Consider the following 20,154-nt stretch of genomic DNA (forward strand, 5'->3'; position numbering starts at 1 on the left):
CCCCCGTTGCGAATAATTTTCGGCTGTTGCAGCGGCGGCAGCTCATCCGCAGTTCCGCTCGTCCAGCGAAGCTTCCTCCGCTTCCCCGTCATAGCTTCTCCACGCTCGGCTTCTCAGGGCTAAACTCATCCTGTCCGTCCGCCCAGCAAGTAGAGAGAGATCCTCATTGCCGAGTCTCCATTCCCCCCCATCATTATTATTATTGCGACTATTGTTATCCGGGACAAACCAGTTATTCTGCGCGACTGGCCCGCCAGACCCCAGATCCAGTGACCTCCTCTCAATCGCCGATTTTAAATACCTTGACTTGGTCGAGCCGAGGGAACGTAGTTGCTATACTTCCGTATCTCCCCGTACCAGCAAATTATTTGGCACTGCTTGTGAACCACCGATCCGTCAATCCTGCACCCTATTTTAAAAAAAAAGGGTTTCCCTGCGCTCCAGAACGAGGGCTTACCATTCTCCTTTTCTTTTCTTTTTTTTTTCTTTTTTCCTTGCTTCCCTTCATTTATCCGCCCTGGTTTCCTTGCCTGGCCTTTGCCATTGCCAAAGAAAAGCGCATACAATCGCATCGCTTCGACTGCTCTCGCTCTACCTGGTGTAGCCCTGAGCGTCAATTGACCGATTAATTTTTGAGTCACACAATCTTTTCATCATGTCTGCGAAAGGAGGAAATGGCAAGAAGCCGGCTTCCCCAGCTGTCAATCTGATCGGTACGAAGCTCTAGTCGCTCCCGGCGCAGGCGCTGCCGCACAATAACTGACTCGCGACAGCTGGTGGTGGTGCTGGTATGATGGAGGCCCTTGTGTGCCACCCCCTAGGTAAGACACTCGACCTACCGAGAGCAATCAGAATGGTCCATTGACAGTCATTCAGATACCGTCAAAGTCCGCATGCAGTTGTCGCGTCGGGCCCGAGCCCCTGGTGTAAGTAGCGCACCCGCGCAGACAATTGCGCTTCAACTGACACTCTGGACCAGGTTAAACCCCGCGGATTCGTTGCCACTGGTGTCGATATCGTCAAGAGAGAAACCGCGTTGGGATTGTACAAGGGTCTCGGAGCCGTCCTGGGAGGCATCATTCCGAAGATGGCCATCCGATTCACATCCTACGAAACGTACAAGCAATGGCTCGCGGACAAAGAGACTGGAGCCGTGACCAGCAAGGCCACATTCCTCGGTATGTCGACACGGCAGCGCTTCACTGAATGGGTTGGCCCGAGAAGTCCTGACTGACATGTTCCCCTCAATAGCTGGTCTCTGCGCTGGTGTGACAGAAGCCGTGGCGGTGGTCAACCCGATGGAAGTGATCAAGATCCGTCTGCAAGCACAACACCACAGTCTGTCGGACCCTCTGGACACCCCCAAGTACCGCAGCGCGCCGCATGCCCTGTTCACCGTCATCCGGGAGGAAGGATTCAGCACCCTGTACCGCGGTGTCTCGTTGACTGCCCTCCGCCAGGGAACGAACCAGGCGGCCAACTTCACCGCCTACACGGAGCTGAAGGCCTTCCTCCAGCGAAGCCAGCCCGAGTACGCCAACTCGCAGCTTCCGTCCTACCAGACGACCTGCATCGGATTGATCTCCGGCGCCGTCGGACCCTTCTCCAACGCCCCCATCGACACCATCAAGACGAGACTGCAGAAGACCCGCGCCGAGCCCGGCCAGTCCGCCGTGACCCGCATCGTGGTCATCGCCAAGGACATGTTCAAGCAGGAGGGGGCCGCCGCTTTCTACAAGGGTATCACGCCCCGTGTGATGAGAGTCGCCCCGGGCCAAGCCGTCACATTCACTGTCTATGAGTTCCTGAAGGGCAAGCTTGAGCAATCGCGGTGGCCCTTCGTCGGCGGCACTTTCGAGGAGTAACGGCGGGGAAAAGGTGTTGTGCGGGTAGGAAAGGAGTGAGCCGCCATGTGTTTTCGAAAGCATTTGATACCATTGAGCATGGTGGCGTTTTCGATCACTGCTTTTGAGATAAGGGATTTCCTGTTTATATTTTGTGTGCTGTTGGAGGCCTGGATAGCCGGTTTTGGAAGATTCACATCTGGGGTGGATTGTATATATCACGTCGTTTTGTTTGGTTGCATGTTTCCTTTGTATCTATACCTTTTTGGAAAGATGGTTAGAATTGTGAATATCCATCGCGATTTCCTGATGATGATGATATTATGATACCAGAGTAGCAATGACTGGTTGACCAAGTATGGAATAGAGAATGTCTTGAGAACTAGAAAAAAAATCAAGATAGTAAGTAGAGGTTAAGGATAGAAACCCGCCTGCCCCGCCAGACACACCGCTTCTGCGCTGGCCCCCTCCGTCCGCTCCGCAGTAAACATCCGTCCGTCCCTCTTGCCCATCAACTGCAGCAGCAACAACAACCACCGACAGCATCAGAGAACCCCCACACCAGTCTTGGTGTCTTTCTTTCAAGATGCAGTCCGGAATCTCAGGTACAATCTCATCTCCACTGCACACTCCTCTGGCTCCAAGCTCCCCAACATTTCCCCCCGATCCTCCTCCCGGCCTCACTTCCCCTGACATTACGACATCGGCCACATCTTCCACCAAAAACCACCTCACCATCCCACAACGCCCCCTACTTATCCCGACAAGAAACCCCAAAACTAATGGTCTACAAATCCAGTGTCCCAAGAACTCCAAACCGCCTTCACAAGCTTCACCACCGACGCCACCCAATTCTGCCTACCGGTAACCATCCAATCCGAGCGCCTGACCCCGCTGCCCGCGCTCCCCTTCGCCTCCCCCTCGTCGACCGAGAATGCCGCCAGCTTCTACGCCTCCCTCCCGCAGCTCTCCACCGTCCTGGAGCCCAAGACCCCGATCTACCTGCTCCTCCGCCGGCAGCAAAGTGAACTCCTCGCCCTCACCTACATCCCCTCCAACGCTGGCGTGCGCAATAAGACCCTCTTCGCGGCGACGCGCGCCACGCTGGCCCGCGAACTGGGCACGGAGAAGTTCGCGGCCACGATCTTCGCCACGGACGAGGACGAGGTGATCGGGGAGGCGGCGTGGCGGGAGCGGGAGGCGGAGAAGTCCCGGAAGGATGTTGGCGCTGACGATCAAGGGCTGGGGTGGAGGCGGGAGGATCTGATGGGCGATAAGGAGCGCGAGTTGGAGGCCGTGAGGCGCGCGGAGGAGGAGGCGCGGTCCGGCACGCCCGGCCGCGATATCGGCATCGGGGGCACCTTCCAGCGCGGCAGTTTGTTCGCCGCCGGGGGCACGGGCGGGGGCGCGTCGGGGATGCGCATCCAGATGCATGTCGATGATGAGGTTAAGGCGGCGCTCGGCGGGTTGCAGGCTGGGGGGTTGGTGCAGTTGGTATGTTGTTTCTCCTGTCCCTGTCTTTGGTCTGGTTTGATGCGGGTGATTTATCTGGTTCCTGGGGGTCCTCACTCTCGGAGGGGAGGGGAAGGGAAGAAGAGGACAAGATCTGCTTTGAATGATTGGATCTGGATTGGAGGTCTCGCTAACGATATGCTTCGCAACTAAATACAGGCCATCGAGGTCAAGTCGGAGGCTTTCAAGGTGGCTGTCGCCGAGTCGGGCGTCGAGGCCAACTCCGTCCAGTCGCACATCCCGGACTCCTCGCCGCGGTACACTTTCTATCACTACCCTGACTCCGATACCGTGGTCTTCATTTACACCTGCCCGTCTGGGTCGTCGATCCGAGAGCGCATGCTGTACGCTAGTTCCCGCATGCACGCGCTCGCGCTGGCTGAAGAGCAGGGCCTGAAGGTCTCGAAGAAGGTCAGTCAACGGCCCGATCCCGTAAAAATGAGCTTCCGCTAACATCTAGCACTTGCAGATCGAGGCATCCTCTCCCGACGAGATCTCCGGCGAGAGGCTGCAGGAAGAGGTCCACCCGCAACAAAGCATCGGGCCCAGTCGCGGATTCGCGAGACCGAGACGTCCCGGACGGTAAATATGATCAGTCCCAGGTGGACCCGACGGTTGCCCCTGATTTCTTGTACATCTTGCTTTTTTGCTCTATGAGATCGATACAGTATATAGCCCCTCACCCCGGCACGGCACTTAGAGAGCTGAGCGTTTCTTCCACCATCACACCAGCTTTGTGTTCTCTCATCAATTCATTCGTAATAGCCAAGACGAGGCGCTTCGGCAAAAGTCGAGCATCACATCACGTAAGAAAACGGGCCATAATCCGCTCGCTCCTTTTCCCCAGACCAGCAGCGAAACCAGCGGTGAGCAAGCGGTACAATGGGCGGGGCAAGGTCAATGATTTCGAAAACTTTTTTTCTGGTAGAACAGGTCCGTCCGCGAACTACCCAGATTGATGATCTTGGGGCACCCGTCGCGGTCCTTCTCCAGGCGGGTGCACTCGAAGCAATAAAAGGCGTCGCTGATCCCCTCGCCGCCGCAGACGATGCACTTGTTCTGGTAGTTGCCGAAGGAGCACTCGTCGCAGATGCGGACCAGGGTCGTGGGGCGCACGTAGGAGTCGCAGACGGGGCACTTGCCGTCGCACTTGTCGCAGAGGCGGCCGATGGAGATGCCGGGCTGCTTGCGGCACATGACGAGGTCGGGGTGGTGGCGGGACATTTTGGGGGTGTAGGGGTGGTTGTGGGTGAGGTTGTGATGAGGGTAGGCGGTTTCAAAGTCGGTGATAGGGACTGAGGTTTGAACTTAAGGGGTGGAAAGGGCCTCAAATAGCAGGAGAGGAAGGTGTTGTACGCTGCAGGTGGCGTGGATGGAGACGATTTCAAAGCAAGGGTGAATAGCTAAGCTCGGAGGTGTGGTCCAGATGAGAGGGAGTGAAGAAGGAAGAAGAAGAATCGCCGGGCTTCCTCAGTCCGGCTCTGCCTCTGGCACTGGCACTGGCACAACGGCAGGCCCCGATTGGGTAAGGCGTGGTCCGTGCACGGAGCAGTCCCGCGCCGCCGCCGAAGCAGCTGGCCAGAAGTTATCGATCGCATCGCTAACTAAAGTTCCAGTTATCGGTTTGGAAGTTGGTTTGAGAAACACCTGCTTTTCTTTCTCTCGCTCGTGGGTGATTTGTCTGTTCGATCTCCTTTCGTCCTTCACTCATCGACATTGCTTGTCCCCCTGGTTACAAGGCACATACCCCACCCTGTCTTAAACTGTGGTGTTATCAATTTTCTTGGGAACCCTTTCGTACAACCTCCCCGATCCGTTTGGTCTCTGAGTGCGGATATGGCTGAAGGGTATGTCTCAGTCTCAGTATTCTCTCTTAACGCATACTCTACACGCTCTCTGAGATGAGACACGTTTTACTAACGCTATGACAAAAATATCACCCAAACAGAACTCTCGCATCAGCAGTAGCTCTGCCTGATCCAGAAGACCACCAGCCCCGACTCCCTTCCCCAGATCACACAACAACAAATGCAGGCCTCAAACGGCGACAGTCCTCCTCCGCTACCGAGGCGGGTGATGATGCCACAGCGGCCGGCACAGAAACAGACAGCAAACGCCGCCGATTGAGTACCTCCGCCTCCGCCACCCAGCCACAAGACCGAGACCAAGACCAAGACCAAGAACAACAAGAACAAGCCGCAGGAACAAACAACAATGACCACCCGCCAGTCGTCCAATCGGAACCCACAGCAGACCAAGACCAGAAACCCCCGGCCTCCCCGGAAGAATCGAAACGCGCACCACCACCGCCGCGCCGCCCGGCCGCCGGACGCAAGGACGAGGAGCGCAAACGCGGCCAGCGGCTGTTCGGCGCGCTGCTGGGCACGCTCTCCCAGAGCTCCTCGAACACGGCGGCCCAGAGACGGCGGGCGGATATCGAGAAGCGGCAGCAGGATAAGCTCAAGTTACAGGATGAGGAGTACGGGGAATTGAAGAAGAAGCGGCGGGAGGAGAGGGTGCAGAGACGGAAGAAGTATCAGAGGGCTTATGAGGAGGAAGCGGTACGCTCCCCCTCCCTTTTTTTCTCATTCTGGATTGCTTCGGCGTTCTGGGGGTTACGAGGTGGTTTACGGTATAAAGTGCTAATTTGTTATCATTTGCAGATGCGGACTCGGCACGAAAATATCTTGGCTACGGCGAGGTATCTGAAGACGAAGGCGGAGCCTGTTTTGGTATGTGTTTCACCTTTGCCCTTGTAATCCTTGGGGGTGATAGGGGTTGGCTTGCATGCGGAGTAACGCTAACTGTGGGTGCTGGATAGTACTACAAACCATGGCAATTGAGGTCCGATGATGAAGACGTTATAGACGAACAGATCCAAGAGGCGGAGGCAACCGTTGCCCGGGAAAGGGCCGAGTTTGAGGCACGCTATGCATCTCAGAACCAGGACACCCACGCAGAGGAAGAGCCGAGGCCGGAAACCACACAGGATGATGCGCAGGGACCGGCGTCGGTGCCAGAATCAGAAGCCCACGAGTCCAAGAGCGTACCTGAGGAGAATGCTGTGCGCGCAGAAAACTCAGGCTCGAAATCCGAAGGGGAGGCAGAACAGGCCCCACAAGACGCCACACCCGCACATGATAGCACCGTGTCTGTGGCTGACGGCCACGATGATCTGCATCGCGCACACGACGATGACGGCGGAGAGGTGGTCGAGGACCAGGAGGACACTGTAATCTACTGAACAACCAAACTGAAGCTATGCGGGATTCGATCCTATCTAACTGTACTCTATAATGGCCATATTCTGAACATTCTGCAGCATTATGTACACGACGAAAAGGCAAAGCGTGGAGTTGGAACGCAGGCACGATGTACGTCCGAGCATGTATGAAGTAACTGTAGCTGCATTCTGCTGTATCTTGCATCTGACAATTAGCCGAGGCATTTTCGGCAGAACGATCAAACAATGGGGGGACTGGGGAATGTACCCCTCCTCCCTCTCTTGTGTCTCCATGAGTCTCTCTCTCTCTGACACACGATTAATCCAACGGCTTATCTGGAAGACAAACAGACTGAGCGAAGCCTCCCGTCGCGTGCCCAACTCCACTGGCCCAGCCTCGCGGTGCTTCTGGAATTAAATATAGCTTCAGTTTCACGTGATGAACAGCTGGCGGGGAGTCTCCATCAGGTACCATTTATTAGATTAAACCGAAAGTCGGTATGGCAGATTCTGCTCTCTTCGCCCAGTTATTTTCTACGTTCTGCTAATTCAATTGTCTTTGACTGTCCTTGCAAAAGTAGTTGTACTCGCCGCATAAAACCGACCTTTTGTTGGTGGTGTCCAGAAATGGCGGTGGACAAGATCGACGTCACCGGCGACTCGCGAGTCGAGCGCCGCTCTGCCACCCTCAATGGCAACACATACAGTATGTGAGAAACTTATGCATATTTTGGTTGCTTGGTGGTCAATTGCTTCGATATGCGACATCCGACACCTGCGTACCGCACTGCTTGCACTTATCCGGTGGTTGAGCGATAGACGCACCGAGGCTGATGCATACATATATTGCCAGGCTACTTGTATAGCGAGCCGGAGTCGGGAGTATACCGCGCCACCATTTTCCTGGTGAGTATCATGCGCCCTGCCAGTGTAAACCAGAAAGGTCAAATTGGAGTATACCAACCTAAACTGAATTGCACAACAGCTCCATGGCTTCCCCGACCTCTCCATGGGATGGCGCTACCAGATCCCCATGCTCATCGACATGGGGTTGAGAGTAGTAGCCCCAGATTGTCTGGGCTACGGACAGACCGTATGAACTCATCCACCACTACACCACCGCCACCAAACACCCCAATCACTAAATATCCAAACCAGGACGCCCCCGAAAGCATCCACCTCTACTCGCACCGCAACTGCGCCAACGACATCAAAGAACTCGCCGCCCACCTCGACGCCCAGCAGATCATCCTCGGCGGACACGACTGGTACCGCCCCTAACCCCCCAACCATACCCCCACTCTATTCCGATCACCTTAGCTAACACAAAGCGACGGAGTGAAGGGGCGCCGCCCTAGCCTACCGCGTCGCCCTCTGGCACCCGACGCTGGTCTCGCACGTCTTCACCGTCTGCGTGCCGTACGCGCCGCCCACGCGCAAGTACCTGTCGCTCGAGGCACTGACGGAGCGCCGCATCGCGCCGCACTTCGGCTACCAGCTGCAGTTCCGGGGCCGGGCGCTGGAGCGGAATCTGCGCACCACAGACGCGATCGCGCGGTTCCTGTCGGCGCTGTACGGCGGGCGCACGGCGGACGAGGAGCGGAGCGTCGCGTTCGATGCCGAGGTCGGGGTGCTGTGGGATCGGTTGGAGAAGGTGGCCGGGTCGGGGTTGTTGAGTGAGGTGGTCGGTTTTTCCCATTCCTTATCGTCGGGGGGGAAGGGATTGGGGCAGGGCAGGGTGGTGGTGGTGCGATGCTAACTGTGTCTGCGTGGATGTACAGGAACTGGAGTACTACGCTACCGAGTTTGCGCGGAATGGGCTTCGCGGACCTTGTATGTCCCCCCTCCCCCCACCTCCCCCCCCCCCTTATCCTACCTTTCGGTATGAGTGGATGGCTCAGGTGGAAGGTCCATGCTAATCCGGGGTAAACAGTAAACTGGTACCGCACCCGCAAGATCAACTACGAGGACGAACTGGCCATCCTCAACCGCCGCATCACCGCTCCGTTGCTCTTCATCCAGGCCCTCAAGGATCCCGCCCTGCCGCCTAATCTCGGCGGCGGCATGACCAGGACGATCCCGCATTTGACCTACAAGCAGGTGAACACGGGCCACTGGGCGCTGTGGCAGAAGCCCGAGGAGGTCAATGAGATTATTGCCTGGTGGTTGGAGGAGGTCGTCTTTGGGAGGGCCGGGTTGTCGCGGTTGTGAGGTCTACCGTTCGGAGTATTGTATTGCTTGAGGGGGTTTTGGGCTTGTGATGGGTGGGGAATTGCTGGACTGATTCCCTGGGTTTGCTGGATACTTACTGGTTAGGTTTGATTGTGTTCCAAGTGACTGCGTCATAAGATTCACATACAGAAGATGAAAAACATACAGATACCACAAAGATGATCATACAATAAACAAAATTGTAACAAAGCGAAGCTAATGCTCAAAGACCTGCGTCTCCACCCGACACCCAACCTTCTCCCACCGATCCAGCAACTCCTGCCCCAGCACCGCCGTCGTCACGATCCCACCCCGCGAAACCCGCTTGACCTTCTCCTCATTCTCCAGAATCACCATCGCCGCCTCCGCCAAGCTCAGCCCCGTGAACTCATAACAACCCCCCTGGTACCGCAACTTGCCGAACGCCCGCTTCGGCGCCACAGGTTGATCCGCCGTCGCCACGGCCCGATATTCGAGGTGGTCGTTCACCGACGCCTCGGCCGTGGGCCCCGCGCCGGGCTGGTAGACGTACCGCCGGACCAGGGCGCGGACCGGCGCGAAGATCAGCAGCGAGATCACGGCCAGAAATGCATAGTGGACGAACACCCCGACGAGCGCGTTGCGCACGCGCAGGAATTGCCGGAAGTGGAAGCGGGGCCCGTAGAACTCCGGCATCAGCGAGCTGCTGCGGTGCACGACGTTGACGTCCGCGAGGCCGGACGGCGAGGTCGTCAGCGGCCCCAGGTCGGGCACGTACCGGACGCCGGAGAGTTGGGCGAGGAGGGGCTCGCGGGGTACGTTGGCTGGGGGTGGCGCGGCGGCGAGCGCGAAGGGGTTGGCGGATTTGGCGATGTCGGCGAAGGACAGGGTGTCGAAGACGGTGAGGATTGTGCTGAGGGTGCCGCCGCTTGCGCCGGAGGATCTGGTGGTCGGGTTAGTAAGGAAGTCGGGTAGTGCAGTGGGGGTTTGGGTTGCTACGTACTTCATCTCGTGGATGGCGGAAACGACTTCCTTGGTGTCGCAGGCGAGGTCCTCGCGGATGCGTTTGACAAGAGCCCAGGCCAGCATGTCTGCGGGGGCGCTTTCGATTCCGACGGAGGGGATGATCTGTAGTTGTTGAGATGTGATTAGAGAGGGTGGTGTTATGGAGAGCAGACGCGAGCAAGACGTACAACGGCGCCGTTCGACTTGGCTGTTTCATGGTATTCCTCGACAATCGTCTTCACCCAGGGAGTTTCTCCGGTTCTACATGGTGGCTCAGTCAGTATAGGAGACCAAACGGGAGACAAAGAGAAACCGACGCATCGACATAATGTGTCCCATTGCTGGCGCAGGCTTCGACCACCGGCGTCGAGTACAAACAGTATGGACCCACGCAGTTGATGATGACCCTCGTCCTGCGTACCAGCGGGGCAAGCTCTTCTTTATTGAGCTGCACAGTAATGATATCTACAATCCATTAACATGCGAAGAGGCGTGTAGCCGCGGTACAGTACCAGGATCTTTGCGATCAGGATTCAGAGCCTTCAAGTCCTTGACGGCCTGCTCAAGCTTGGGCTGAGAGCGTCCTCCCACTGCCCATTTCAGGTTGGTCGGCAGGTGCTTGACGATATGCTGGACACAGAAGCGTCCTGTGTAACCAGTGGGGCCGAGGAGAATGATGTCGTACTCTCTCTGAGACTCCATCTCGGCGTGGTGGGTTGTTACTATCGATAATACTTATGATTTGAGATGACAGTTTGTAGACCGAAGTACGCAGCCGGAGGCAGTGATTTAGTTGTTCAAAAGAAATTGCTGCACCCTGATGCGCGCATGCAACGGAGTTTATACAACTAGGGATGGCTTGCCTGAGGTTGCTCGGTTCCGGCCAGGTCGGTGGTAGCACGGAGTACTGGACTGGACTAACCGGATCCAGACATACCAAAGATCAGTCTGCCCTGCCCCATGCATGTGATCGGATACTTATATGCCCCTCATTTGGGGACCTGACCTTCGCTCTACAGAAGCTGATAGAATGTATTACAGTAGTTACTATGAGAACTTCATAGGTAGCTGTCACTTTCCTAACCCAATAGCATGGGTGCACAATACTCGTAAGCGAAGTGTCAGCACCTTGATGGCAAGTTATGCAGGGCGAATTACATAAGCTCGAACCCGTGGATTTATTATGTCATCACGACTCTTGCAGAATATGCGCGCACAGTAACGCGGCCAGAAGAGTCATAAAGAGGAAGGAAAAAAAGGTCAAATAGAAAAGAAGACTTGAGAATGCGGTAAAAGTAGATTTCGATGATCCTCCCTGTCTAATAACCTGCATACTCGAATCGATGCTCTCCTAGAGGCAGCCCAAGTATGATGCGGCTCACGTGACTCTAGGTGCAGCCCTAAGCGAGCCCGCCCACAACCACTCCCGACTAGAAAGACTCACGTCTCGATTTCGACTTACCGCACTGTATCCATCTTCGACCTCAACAGCCGGATCCAGCCAAGATGACGAAGCGCACTAAGAGTATGTGTATACCCTCGAATCTCTGCGCGAGACGAATGCGAATTTGGCCTTTTGAATTAATTACTGACTGGATATTGCAGAGGTCGGCATCACCGGTAAATATGGTACCAGGTAGGCACTCGCGCCCTTCCACTCCGAACCCCTCAGAAAAAAATTTCGAAAAGCCTCGACCGCGACAACAAACCGACCGATGATTATCGAGCAAACGACATGTCGAAATCCTTCGCACCGTGACACGAAATGTATATTGACGATGGCATGATAATAGATACGGTGCCTCCCTGCGTAAGCAGGTGAAGAAGATGGAAGTGTCCCAGCACGCCCGTTACGTCTGCACCTTCTGCGGAAAGAACACCGTCAAGCGCCAGGCTGTTGGTATCTGGGAGTGCAAGGGCTGCAAAAAGACCGTTGCCGGTGGTGCCTACACCGTCTCGTAAGTCCCGCCATCTTGTCGACTTGTCGACCCGAACCAGCCAGACTGGGCCCCTCGCAGCCTCCAAGAAGTGACACGATTGCTGATCGCTGGACGTTTGTAACACAGTACCCCCGCCGCCGCTGCCACCCGCTCCACTATCCGCCGTCTCAGAGAAATCGCGGAGGTCTAAATGTGATGATGGGATTTCCTTTTCTTTACGTTTGAAATAAAAAAATGCCAAATTAAGATCTGGAAAACTTCTTATGAGCGCTCTTCTCGTTTCCGAACGTCGTTACCCCGATGTTGTTAGCACCGAATTCGTCCTCGATTTAAGACTTCCCCTTCTAGACTTAAAAATGCAATCGGTGATACCAGGTCATTCGCGGTACCAATCTTAGTCTTCGAGTCACACCCTTCGAATCGTGCCAACTCTCTGCAATGTCCTCGTATGACCTCTGGTTTCTCGGTTTTTGGGGTTGAGAACTTGTGATCCTCCTTTCTAACGGGGACTTCGTGGCTGCCCAGCATGTGAGGGACCTCAAACCCTTAAGAGCACGTCTCGTGCGGCGAAATCCTCTCGACGGAATCTTCAATTCTCGATACGATATGCGCTGTTCACATTGCTGAGGGTTGCTGTTTTTGTGGGTGGTTTGATCTCCTTGTCTGATCATGATCCCCTAACCCGGTCAGCGATCAGTATTTGCATCGTATGGATGCACCTCTTCGTAGAGTTTCTATTCCTGCGACCAAATACCAGAAAACGCGGTCGCCAGACATGCTACTTTCACATAACCACACACGAGGTGCGATAGATCGCTACTAACTTTAAATCAATCCCAGGGGCAGGGCAAGGAGGCGGTCTACACTTTATCGGAGGATAGAGTTGATTCACCACAGAACAAATGGAATGAGGGGAAGGGGGAAACGTGGTCTGTATGAATCAATTTCAGCTGCTTTGCTTACTGTGACTGCTTTCCTGCTAGTGCTCCTGCTGGTGCTTCTGCTGGTGCGCCTGCTGGTGCTGCAAGGGCCAGGGCATTTCTCGAAGCCATCATCCCAACGACTGACTAAGCCTGCTTTTGCCGTTTTCTGGAGGGAGTGATTGGCTCTGGGGGTCATGGTCACGTTGGGCTCCAGCCTGCTTTGCGTTAGATCGGATTGGCGGTCCACCTTCAAAAGGCCGGTTGCTTTCTCCCCACATCACTCGACCTGACCTCCTCCCTCCCCCCTCCCCTTCTCTTTCTACATCTCAAAACTTTCCTATTTTCTTTCCTTTAAGTTCTCTTCATGCCTTCTCTCAGCGTTCCTGCAGACACCTCTGAAATCTCCCCTTCTGTTAATGTCCGACACTTGTATTGTGTGCTTAGGAGACCTTGGCGAAAGCGCCAGCGATCCTCTTGCCGTCGCCGCCGAGGCCGCGCCAAGACTTGACCTCGAGCCAGAGACCAGGTCGGCCAACGTTGCCAACATTGCCAGCAAGGTCGATGGTGTCGATGGCAATGAGGATCCCGGTCAAATCGCCCAGTTGCTACCTTGTGGTCACATTTTGCACAACAACTGCCTCAAACCATGGGTAGAACGGGCCAACAGCTGTCCGATCTGCCGGCGGAGTTTCAATGTAGTCGAACTAAGTGATCGCCCCGGCGGTAAGTCCTTATCACCCCCCTCCAAACCACCATTGAATCCCCTGGATATCGTTCTACACCGTGTGGCCGTTCTCCCTGGCTAACATATCGACTTCCCATAATACAGGTCCTGTCATCTCGTCATATGCCGTCCAGGATCGAACCCAAGTCGCCGAGGTCGATCCTTCGATGGTTATCGAGTATATTGATGATGACTTCATCGACTTCCAGCCTTGTCCTGTCTGCGGTGATGCGGACAACGAAGATTTGCTTCTTCTTTGCGATGGTTGTGATGCACCCTCACATACCTACTGTGTCGGTCTCGACGAGGTGCCCAGTGGGCCCTGGTATTGTGCACGGTGTGAGAACCAACGTCGTCTCGGACGCTCCCCTGAGACGACTGACAGGGGTTCCCGACCGCAGGATAGACGGAATCGCCGTACGAGAGCACAGCAGCGAATGCTACAGAGCAGAAATCAGCTAAACTCCCTACATTGGGCAAGGGTATGGCAGTCTGTTTGGGATCACTTGAACATTGACTTGGATTTCCCCTTCGATGATGACAGGGCGTTGGAGCGTGCTCGTCAGCAGCAACGACGGGAAGAAGCCAATCAGCGTGAGTTTCGCGCATGGCAGCGTCGTTTTGAAGTTGCTGAACGGCAGGGTGGTAGCAACCGCTTTCGGGATACCGCGGCCTTGCTCGATATCGAGGCCCCTCGGCCATCGCGGCCCCGCGTACCTCGCGAGCCCACCCCCGAGCCAGAGTCGCTTGAGGAAATGAGAGCGTGGAATGCATTCGAGCGTGCCCGAGAAATTGAGAACAATCCGAGTGCGGCAAGGAAACGTAAAGAACCTACCATGTCCCCATCCCCGGAGCCTACTGAGCCTGCACGCAAGCTCAAGCGACCTCGGACTCGAAGGGCCGAAGACTTGGCGGCTCTTGCTATGCAGAACGGGGAGTCATCGCGGGCTGCAAGTGCACAGGCCACTGCTCGGATCAATGCCGAACCTTCGAGCGAGCCGAGTTTCCTCCAATCGCTTCTGAAAGAGGTGGAGTCATCGTCTACTCACAATGGCGTCAATTCACATGGTCCATCAGCCCATTCTTCTATCGCCCCGACCGATCACTTCACGCCTGGCCTAACCTCCCCTTCCATCTCGCCTGCTCCCTCTAACCACTCCTCTCCACGGATGTCTTCTACAACGCCGCCTCCACATGGCAGAAACAGACCAGTATCACCTCTACAACTCGGGTCGCCTGCAGACCCTTCATCCCCACCGTTCTCCCCGGACGTCTCTCCAATTGCCTCGGACAAAGATCGCCATGAAGATCAGTCCCCACGTCATACCCCTCCCCCTCGCTGGAATCGTCGGATTCCCCGGGCTGCAGCTCGCTCAGCAGCCCTACGTTCGCTCCATGCCTCCCCTTCTCGCTCGGGGCCGTCAGGGCCGTCATCCGCGGTCAAGTCGGCCGTTCAAAAGCTTGTAGTTTCTGAACTGAAACCCTACTATCGCTCGAAGCTTGTTTCCAAAGATGAATACACCGACATCAACCGGAGTATTTCCCGGATGCTCTACGAGCGGGTGGGTGACGTTGAAACTCTCGAGCCCGATGCCAGAGCCTCTCTGGAAGGGGTGGCCAAAGACGAAGTCGGCAAAGCCATTGACACGCTGAGGCAGCGCAAAGATGCCGCCAATGGCCATGTCCTCGAAGACAGCTCATGATTTACTACAACGACTAAGCATTTTCCGGCGTTTTGCAGCGATTTTTGTGGTGTCTGGTGGAGGACAAGCGACCGTGGCGTTCGTTGTGAATTGGGACTACTGTATTGGTGGGCGGGACCCCGCACGGAATCATTGTCTGGAGACCCCAGTTCACGCTCTATGCTTGGTGTAAGGATAGGTCTAAGCTTGGGCTACTCGTTTTCATATCTAGCATGGTTATGTCTGCAGCGATCACATAGCTTCGAATTCATCTGGACCATTTACTGCATCATCGCCGGCTCCCGATGATGGGTACCGGCGGGAGGTGATGCACCTTGCACTACATGGCATCTTGTTCTATCATGAGAATTTCCTAAATGATCACGACAAGCGTTAGATTAGCGGGGGTGATCCGTCTAAAACGAAGTTGGAATCACCAAAGGACAGGACCATTGAGTAAAACAACCTACAACCCCACAGGGCAAATTAACACCACCCATCCACCCCAACCGTCTTCAAGATCGACAGTGGATCCCCGCCCACACCGCCATACTGCTTGCTCTATATCAAACCCATCGATTGATTTCTCGCAACGCAAGCTAGAGTCCAGATTGCCAGCGCCCGCTACTCCGTCCAGGGCGCCGATCCCCCAGGGCCGCATGCACGGGGATCCCGAGAAATCAAGGACAGCGTGCAGGTCGCGGCGTTTCACACCTTGGCGCAACATTGTCCATCGCGGGGAGGACCACCGTACGGAACCGTGTAGGACCAGGCGCTTCACAGTCCCGGTCCTCAGTCGCGTAGACAAATTACCCCAGGTGCCAGAGCTTTAAGGGATACTATCAACTACTATCTGAGTGACTGGTTGTTCACCAGCAAAGATCCTTCCTCATCTCCCTGTCCTGCAATTGGCTGAGCTAAGCTACTGGCACTGGACTGGCTAAAGACTACGCGGTGCCCTAGGTCCCTAGTGGACTTGCTCCTCAGGGCTGCGGTGGTGGCCCGTGCGTGTTTCTGGCGGCTGCCTGTGCCGATGACTAATCGGACGATATTAACCTGGTAGGTTAGTGGTTGCGTCGATTGGTGCGTTGCCGATTGAGCTTCGGATTCGATACGAAGGGCACCCTGAATACTCGGTTGGTACTCCTGGGCTACCTCAGCTCCTCATACCTAGTCCATGGGAAGGTAGTCGGTTTCCATTAACTCGTACCAACTCACACTATTGCTCAAGGTGCAACGTCCCATGGTCAGGTAGCAGGGGAGCACGGAGTCCCGCCCTGCAGTGCAGTCGAATCCCGAAACTACATAATAGAGCTAGCTGGCTTAACAGATAGTTCACTGCCTGGTGCCTGGACATAGTGCACAGTACAGTCCGACGTGGGGTGAAACGTGAATAAGGACCCGGTGGTCTTAGCTAACTAACTATGGGTAACTTAACTACCACCGCCGTGTTTGAGGGAGTGCATGTACGTACGTACGTAGTATGGTTCTTAGGACCGTCCTCCCCACCGTGTCGGCACAAGGACCCTCATTGAAATACTGGGTTGTAATGAGTCTGATCTGGGTGGATAGGAAGGAAGGAAGAAAGGAATGAATTCTCCTTCGGGTGTACTCCGTTGAAATCTAGACTTATCTCGATAGGAACCCCCCCTCTTCCCCCCCCCTTTTTTTTTTTTTGCTGCATCCATGGCTAGGTACATACTAGGCCCCACTACAGTTGCGCGGTGTCTGTATTTTCTAGACTACTACCTAGTATGGTTTTGCGAGTCCTAGATACCGTTCTTTTTACAATGACTGTTCCTGAGGGAGAGGAGGAATGGAATTCACAACGCTGCATGTACTGTACAGTGAGGTTGCAGCGCGTGATCTTCCCGGAGATAAGACTGATTTCCGGATTGACGTGCAGAGTCATACTACTGAAGGATTCGGCGAGTTCCAGTCGCGGGTGCTTTGACGTGGGATTAAAGGAGTCAGTCCGACGGGGTTAAGGACGGAGGGAATCTTAAGTGGCTTGATAGATTGTTGCTTAGTTGGCGTTTGGTTCTACCGGAAGGAATGATAAGTTCCAGTTAACGGAGCAGTAAACTTGATCGGGAATCGTCAGCGGTGCGGGTTGCTGCATATACACCCAACGTCTGGACCTCCTAACTTAGCCCCAGCGAGCTGTATGTGTGTGTGTGTGTGTATGTGACTGGGATGTGATAGAGCAGACTGTGGGAATGTGATTGTTCACTCTATTCGAAACGACCAAGGTAATTCCCCTACGAGAAGGTGTCGAGTCGTTGTCTGCTTAGTTTTCGCCAATGTTCTGTAGTCTATCTCGAAAAAGACTAAGCGGGGCAGGCGAATATCAAAGTCCTCGCGAAGGCTCTCGAAAAAGGTCGAATGAGGAAAAGAAACGGAAGCGACGAGAAAAAAAAACAACAAAGGCACCCACTCCCAAGGTAGCCAAGCCGCCGGCGGGTCTCCTTAACCCAAATGTCGGCGGTCGGAAGTGCCGAAAGCGCGAGCCAGTTTCAATTCCCACTCACACTAAGCTTGACTTTCCACGAGTCAGGCGACCGGACTTCCCCCGGTGCCATTTCATTCAGCATTCATCATCATGACCGCGATTATCAATCAACATGTAGCTGCTCACACCCCCCTCACACAAAGGGCTGACAGTCATGCTTATGCAGCTTACTAACTGCATTATCTCGGGTATCACGGCAGTTGACGACTTTGGTCTGCAGGATGAGACATCATCTCACGAACCGATGAATCGACAGCTTGCTGGTCGGGAAATTCCAAGACGGAGCCTTGCCCACATGGCCGGACTTAACGAGCTCGACAGACACGGCGACGGCGCACTTGGACCATCGGGGCCTGAGTGGGGACGGGCTCGCGTTCCCTTAGTTAACCCCGAGACCTTGACTAATGCTTGTTCGCTGTGATTCATACCTGCTTTTCTATAGGTTGCCTATTGGTCGCCCATACGCTATCAGGGATTTTTTCCCCTTCTGCTCTGCCTGGCGGGTAAAGTGGCCCCCCCGTTTAAACAAGGTTGCTTTTGTATATAGCATTGGCCAGAGCCCGTGGCAAGGATCATTTGATTTCCCTACTCGTCTTCATTAAAATTCGTCATAGAACTCTCGTCTTTGGGTTGTTGATACCATATTACTCTCCAACCTACCCACGGTTTCATCAACTGTCCCTATTATCCCCCTGTTCGGTGGTAGCCCTGAGTCAGGATAGAATCGCAAGTCCCCCACTGTTTGCTGCTCCCACGCGAGCCACAGTCACCCGAAATGAGCGCCCCTCATAGTAGCAGTGCCGCGGAGGTCGATTCGAAGGTCGAGCAGAGCAATGAGGCACCCCTTCAATCGTCCGATTCCACCCTTAGATCTGCATCGATCGCGGCAACCGGAGATCACGAGAAGGAAATTGAGCACGCTTTCGACAAGGATTTGGAACGCAATGGATCGGACTCAGAAGTCAACATCCCCGAAGAACAGCTGGAGAAAGCTGAAGAGAAGCAAAGAGACCCTAACCTCGTCGAATGGGATGGGCCCGACGACCCCGAGAACCCCCACAACATGAATTACTGGAGGAAATGGGTGATCACCATGTCGATGGCCTTCATGACGATGTGGATCACCTTTGCCAGTAGTGTCTTCTCAACGGCAACAATTGTGACGGCCGAAGAGTTTCACGTTTCAACCGAGGTCATGATTTTGGGTACGAGTTTGGTGGTCTTTGGCTTCGCCGTCGGCCCGTTGATGTGGTCTCCTCTTTCGGAGCTATATGGTCGCCGGATTCCTCTGTTCTCTGGCTATCTTATCTTCGCCATTTTCCAGATCCCCGTCGCCGTAGCCAAGAACGTTGAGACCATTCTGGTTTGTCGGTTCATCATCGGAATGTTCGGTTGCTCCCCCCTCGCTGTCGTCGGCGGTGCGTTGGCCGATTTCTGGGACCCTGTTGATCGTGCAATCGCCATCGCGCTGTTCGCATCGGCCACATTTGTTGGACCTGTACTTGGTAAGTGTTTTCGCTTGGTGCTAGTCACTCGTGCTGGTCGACTGACTTTGACGTGTCAGGTCCTATTGTCGGTGGCTTCCTTACCGATTCCAGCCTCGGCTGGCGATGGACTGCCTGGATCACCCTGATTGCCTCGGCCGCTTTCGGTCTTCTGGCTTTCTTTATCGTCCCCGAGACATATGCTCCCGTCCTCTTGCAGCGCAGAGCAGCCCGCCTTCGCAAGGAGACCGGTAACACTGAACTATACGCGCTGCTGGACAAGAGCCGCCCTACTATGAAGGATATCGCTTCCAAGTATCTGCTGCGGCCGGTTCTGATGCTGTTCCTCGAGCCGATCCTGCTTGCCATCACCCTATATCTGGCTCTGGTTTATGGAATTCTCTACCTGTTCTTCGAAGCTTACCCTGTGTCCTTCCAGGAGGTGCGTGGCTGGACGAACGAAGGTATTGCTGGACTTCCGTTCATTGGAATCCTGATCGGAGTGATTTGTGGTGTGGCTTTGATTGTCTGGCAGACCAAGACACGATTCGCTCGCAAGCTGGCCAAGCATGGGCGCGTTACCCCGGAAGAGCGATTGCCTCCGATGATGATCGCCTCCGTTCTCTTGCCGGTGGGCCTATTCTGGTTCGGCTGGAGTTCCCACCCGAGCACCTCGTGGGTCGCCCAAGTTTTCGCCGGTATCCCCATCGGTATGGGCATCCTGGTTATCTTCATGCAGGGACTCAACTACATCATCGATGTGTACCTGATGTTCGCCAACTCGGCCATTGCTGCCAACACCCTCGTCCGAAGTAGTCTGGGCGGCGCCTTCCCCTTGTTCGCCACGCAGATGTACAACAAGTTGGGTGTGGACTGGGCTTCTAGCTTGCTTGGCTTCATCACCTTGGCCATGATCCCCATTCCGGTCCTCTTCTTCTTCTATGGCAAGAAGCTGCGGGCCATGAGCAAGTTCAGTCCTAAGCTGTGAAACCCCATCGCCTTCCGCGGACGATGGGCCTATTCTTCTTCTTCTTCTTCTTCTTCTTCTTCTTCTTCTTCTTCTTCTTCTTCTTCTTCTTCTTCTTCTTCTTCTTCTTCTTCTTCTTCTTCTTCTT

General features: G+C 54.9%; 9 protein-coding genes across 9 annotated transcripts; 7 read left to right on the plus strand and 2 right to left on the minus strand.

The window, feature by feature from the left end:
• Positions 1-334: 334 nt before the first annotated feature.
• Positions 335-2,142, plus strand: BO86DRAFT_384682 (putative succinate:fumarate antiporter (Acr1)). Its single transcript, XM_025670936.1, has 4 exons — positions 335-821; positions 877-926; positions 980-1,178; positions 1,252-2,142. The coding sequence occupies exons 1-4, from the start codon at positions 794-796 to the stop codon at positions 1,863-1,865; spliced, it is 891 nt and encodes a 296-aa protein (XP_025533509.1). The 5' UTR covers positions 335-793; the 3' UTR covers positions 1,866-2,142.
• Positions 2,143-2,360: 218 nt separating this feature from the next.
• Positions 2,361-4,114, plus strand: BO86DRAFT_452387 (twinfilin). Its single transcript, XM_025676925.1, has 4 exons — positions 2,361-2,449; positions 2,644-3,338; positions 3,516-3,767; positions 3,826-4,114. Exons 1-4 carry the CDS (start codon positions 2,431-2,433, stop codon positions 3,940-3,942), a joined length of 1,083 nt encoding a protein of 360 aa, XP_025533510.1. The 5' UTR covers positions 2,361-2,430; the 3' UTR covers positions 3,943-4,114.
• Positions 4,115-4,253: 139 nt separating this feature from the next.
• BO86DRAFT_394391 (PHF5 family protein) lies at positions 4,254-4,580 on the minus strand (the record flags this gene model as incomplete). The annotated part of the gene is made up of 1 exon (XM_025673196.1): positions 4,254-4,580. The coding sequence occupies one exon, from the start codon at positions 4,578-4,580 to the stop codon at positions 4,254-4,256; it is 327 nt and encodes a 108-aa protein (XP_025533511.1).
• A 391-nt stretch (positions 4,581-4,971) lies between these two features.
• BO86DRAFT_405594 (uncharacterized protein) lies at positions 4,972-6,741 on the plus strand. The gene is made up of 4 exons (XM_025674104.1): positions 4,972-5,203; positions 5,305-5,917; positions 6,020-6,088; positions 6,178-6,741. Exons 1-4 carry the CDS (start codon positions 5,193-5,195, stop codon positions 6,598-6,600), a joined length of 1,116 nt encoding a protein of 371 aa, XP_025533512.1. The 5' UTR covers positions 4,972-5,192; the 3' UTR covers positions 6,601-6,741.
• A 139-nt stretch (positions 6,742-6,880) lies between these two features.
• On the plus strand, positions 6,881-8,938 carry BO86DRAFT_405595 (alpha/beta fold hydrolase). Its single transcript, XM_025674105.1, has 8 exons — positions 6,881-7,077; positions 7,158-7,285; positions 7,433-7,485; positions 7,565-7,672; positions 7,738-7,847; positions 7,924-8,263; positions 8,361-8,412; positions 8,513-8,938. Exons 2-8 carry the CDS (start codon positions 7,207-7,209, stop codon positions 8,788-8,790), a joined length of 1,020 nt encoding a protein of 339 aa, XP_025533513.1. The 5' UTR covers positions 6,881-7,077; positions 7,158-7,206; the 3' UTR covers positions 8,791-8,938.
• BO86DRAFT_328129 (uncharacterized protein) lies at positions 8,920-10,617 on the minus strand. Its single transcript, XM_025668630.1, has 5 exons — positions 10,287-10,617; positions 10,092-10,239; positions 9,963-10,035; positions 9,773-9,897; positions 8,920-9,712 (listed from the first exon to the last, which is right to left on the minus strand). The coding sequence occupies exons 1-5, from the start codon at positions 10,474-10,476 to the stop codon at positions 9,007-9,009; spliced, it is 1,242 nt and encodes a 413-aa protein (XP_025533514.1). The 5' UTR covers positions 10,477-10,617; the 3' UTR covers positions 8,920-9,006.
• Positions 10,618-11,257: 640 nt separating this feature from the next.
• On the plus strand, positions 11,258-12,230 carry BO86DRAFT_405597 (60S ribosomal protein eL43). The gene is made up of 4 exons (XM_025674106.1): positions 11,258-11,299; positions 11,380-11,410; positions 11,568-11,732; positions 11,841-12,230. The coding sequence occupies exons 1-4, from the start codon at positions 11,281-11,283 to the stop codon at positions 11,902-11,904; spliced, it is 279 nt and encodes a 92-aa protein (XP_025533515.1). The 5' UTR covers positions 11,258-11,280; the 3' UTR covers positions 11,905-12,230.
• An 823-nt stretch (positions 12,231-13,053) lies between these two features.
• On the plus strand, positions 13,054-15,064 carry BO86DRAFT_394396 (putative PHD and RING finger domain protein; the record flags this gene model as incomplete). The annotated part of the gene is made up of 2 exons (XM_025673197.1): positions 13,054-13,360; positions 13,467-15,064. 2 exons carry the CDS (start codon positions 13,054-13,056, stop codon positions 15,062-15,064), a joined length of 1,905 nt encoding a protein of 634 aa, XP_025533516.1.
• Positions 15,065-18,330: 3,266 nt separating this feature from the next.
• Positions 18,331-20,027, plus strand: BO86DRAFT_414699 (MFS transporter; the record flags this gene model as incomplete). Its single annotated transcript, XM_025674860.1, has 2 exons — positions 18,331-19,060; positions 19,120-20,027. 2 exons carry the CDS (start codon positions 18,331-18,333, stop codon positions 20,025-20,027), a joined length of 1,638 nt encoding a protein of 545 aa, XP_025533517.1.
• Between the last annotated feature and the right edge of the window lie 127 nt (positions 20,028-20,154).

The sequence above is a fragment of the Aspergillus japonicus genome (assembly GCF_003184785.1).
Source record: "Aspergillus japonicus CBS 114.51 unplaced genomic scaffold BO86scaffold_1, whole genome shotgun sequence".
NCBI lineage: Eukaryota > Fungi > Ascomycota > Eurotiomycetes > Eurotiales > Aspergillaceae > Aspergillus > Aspergillus japonicus.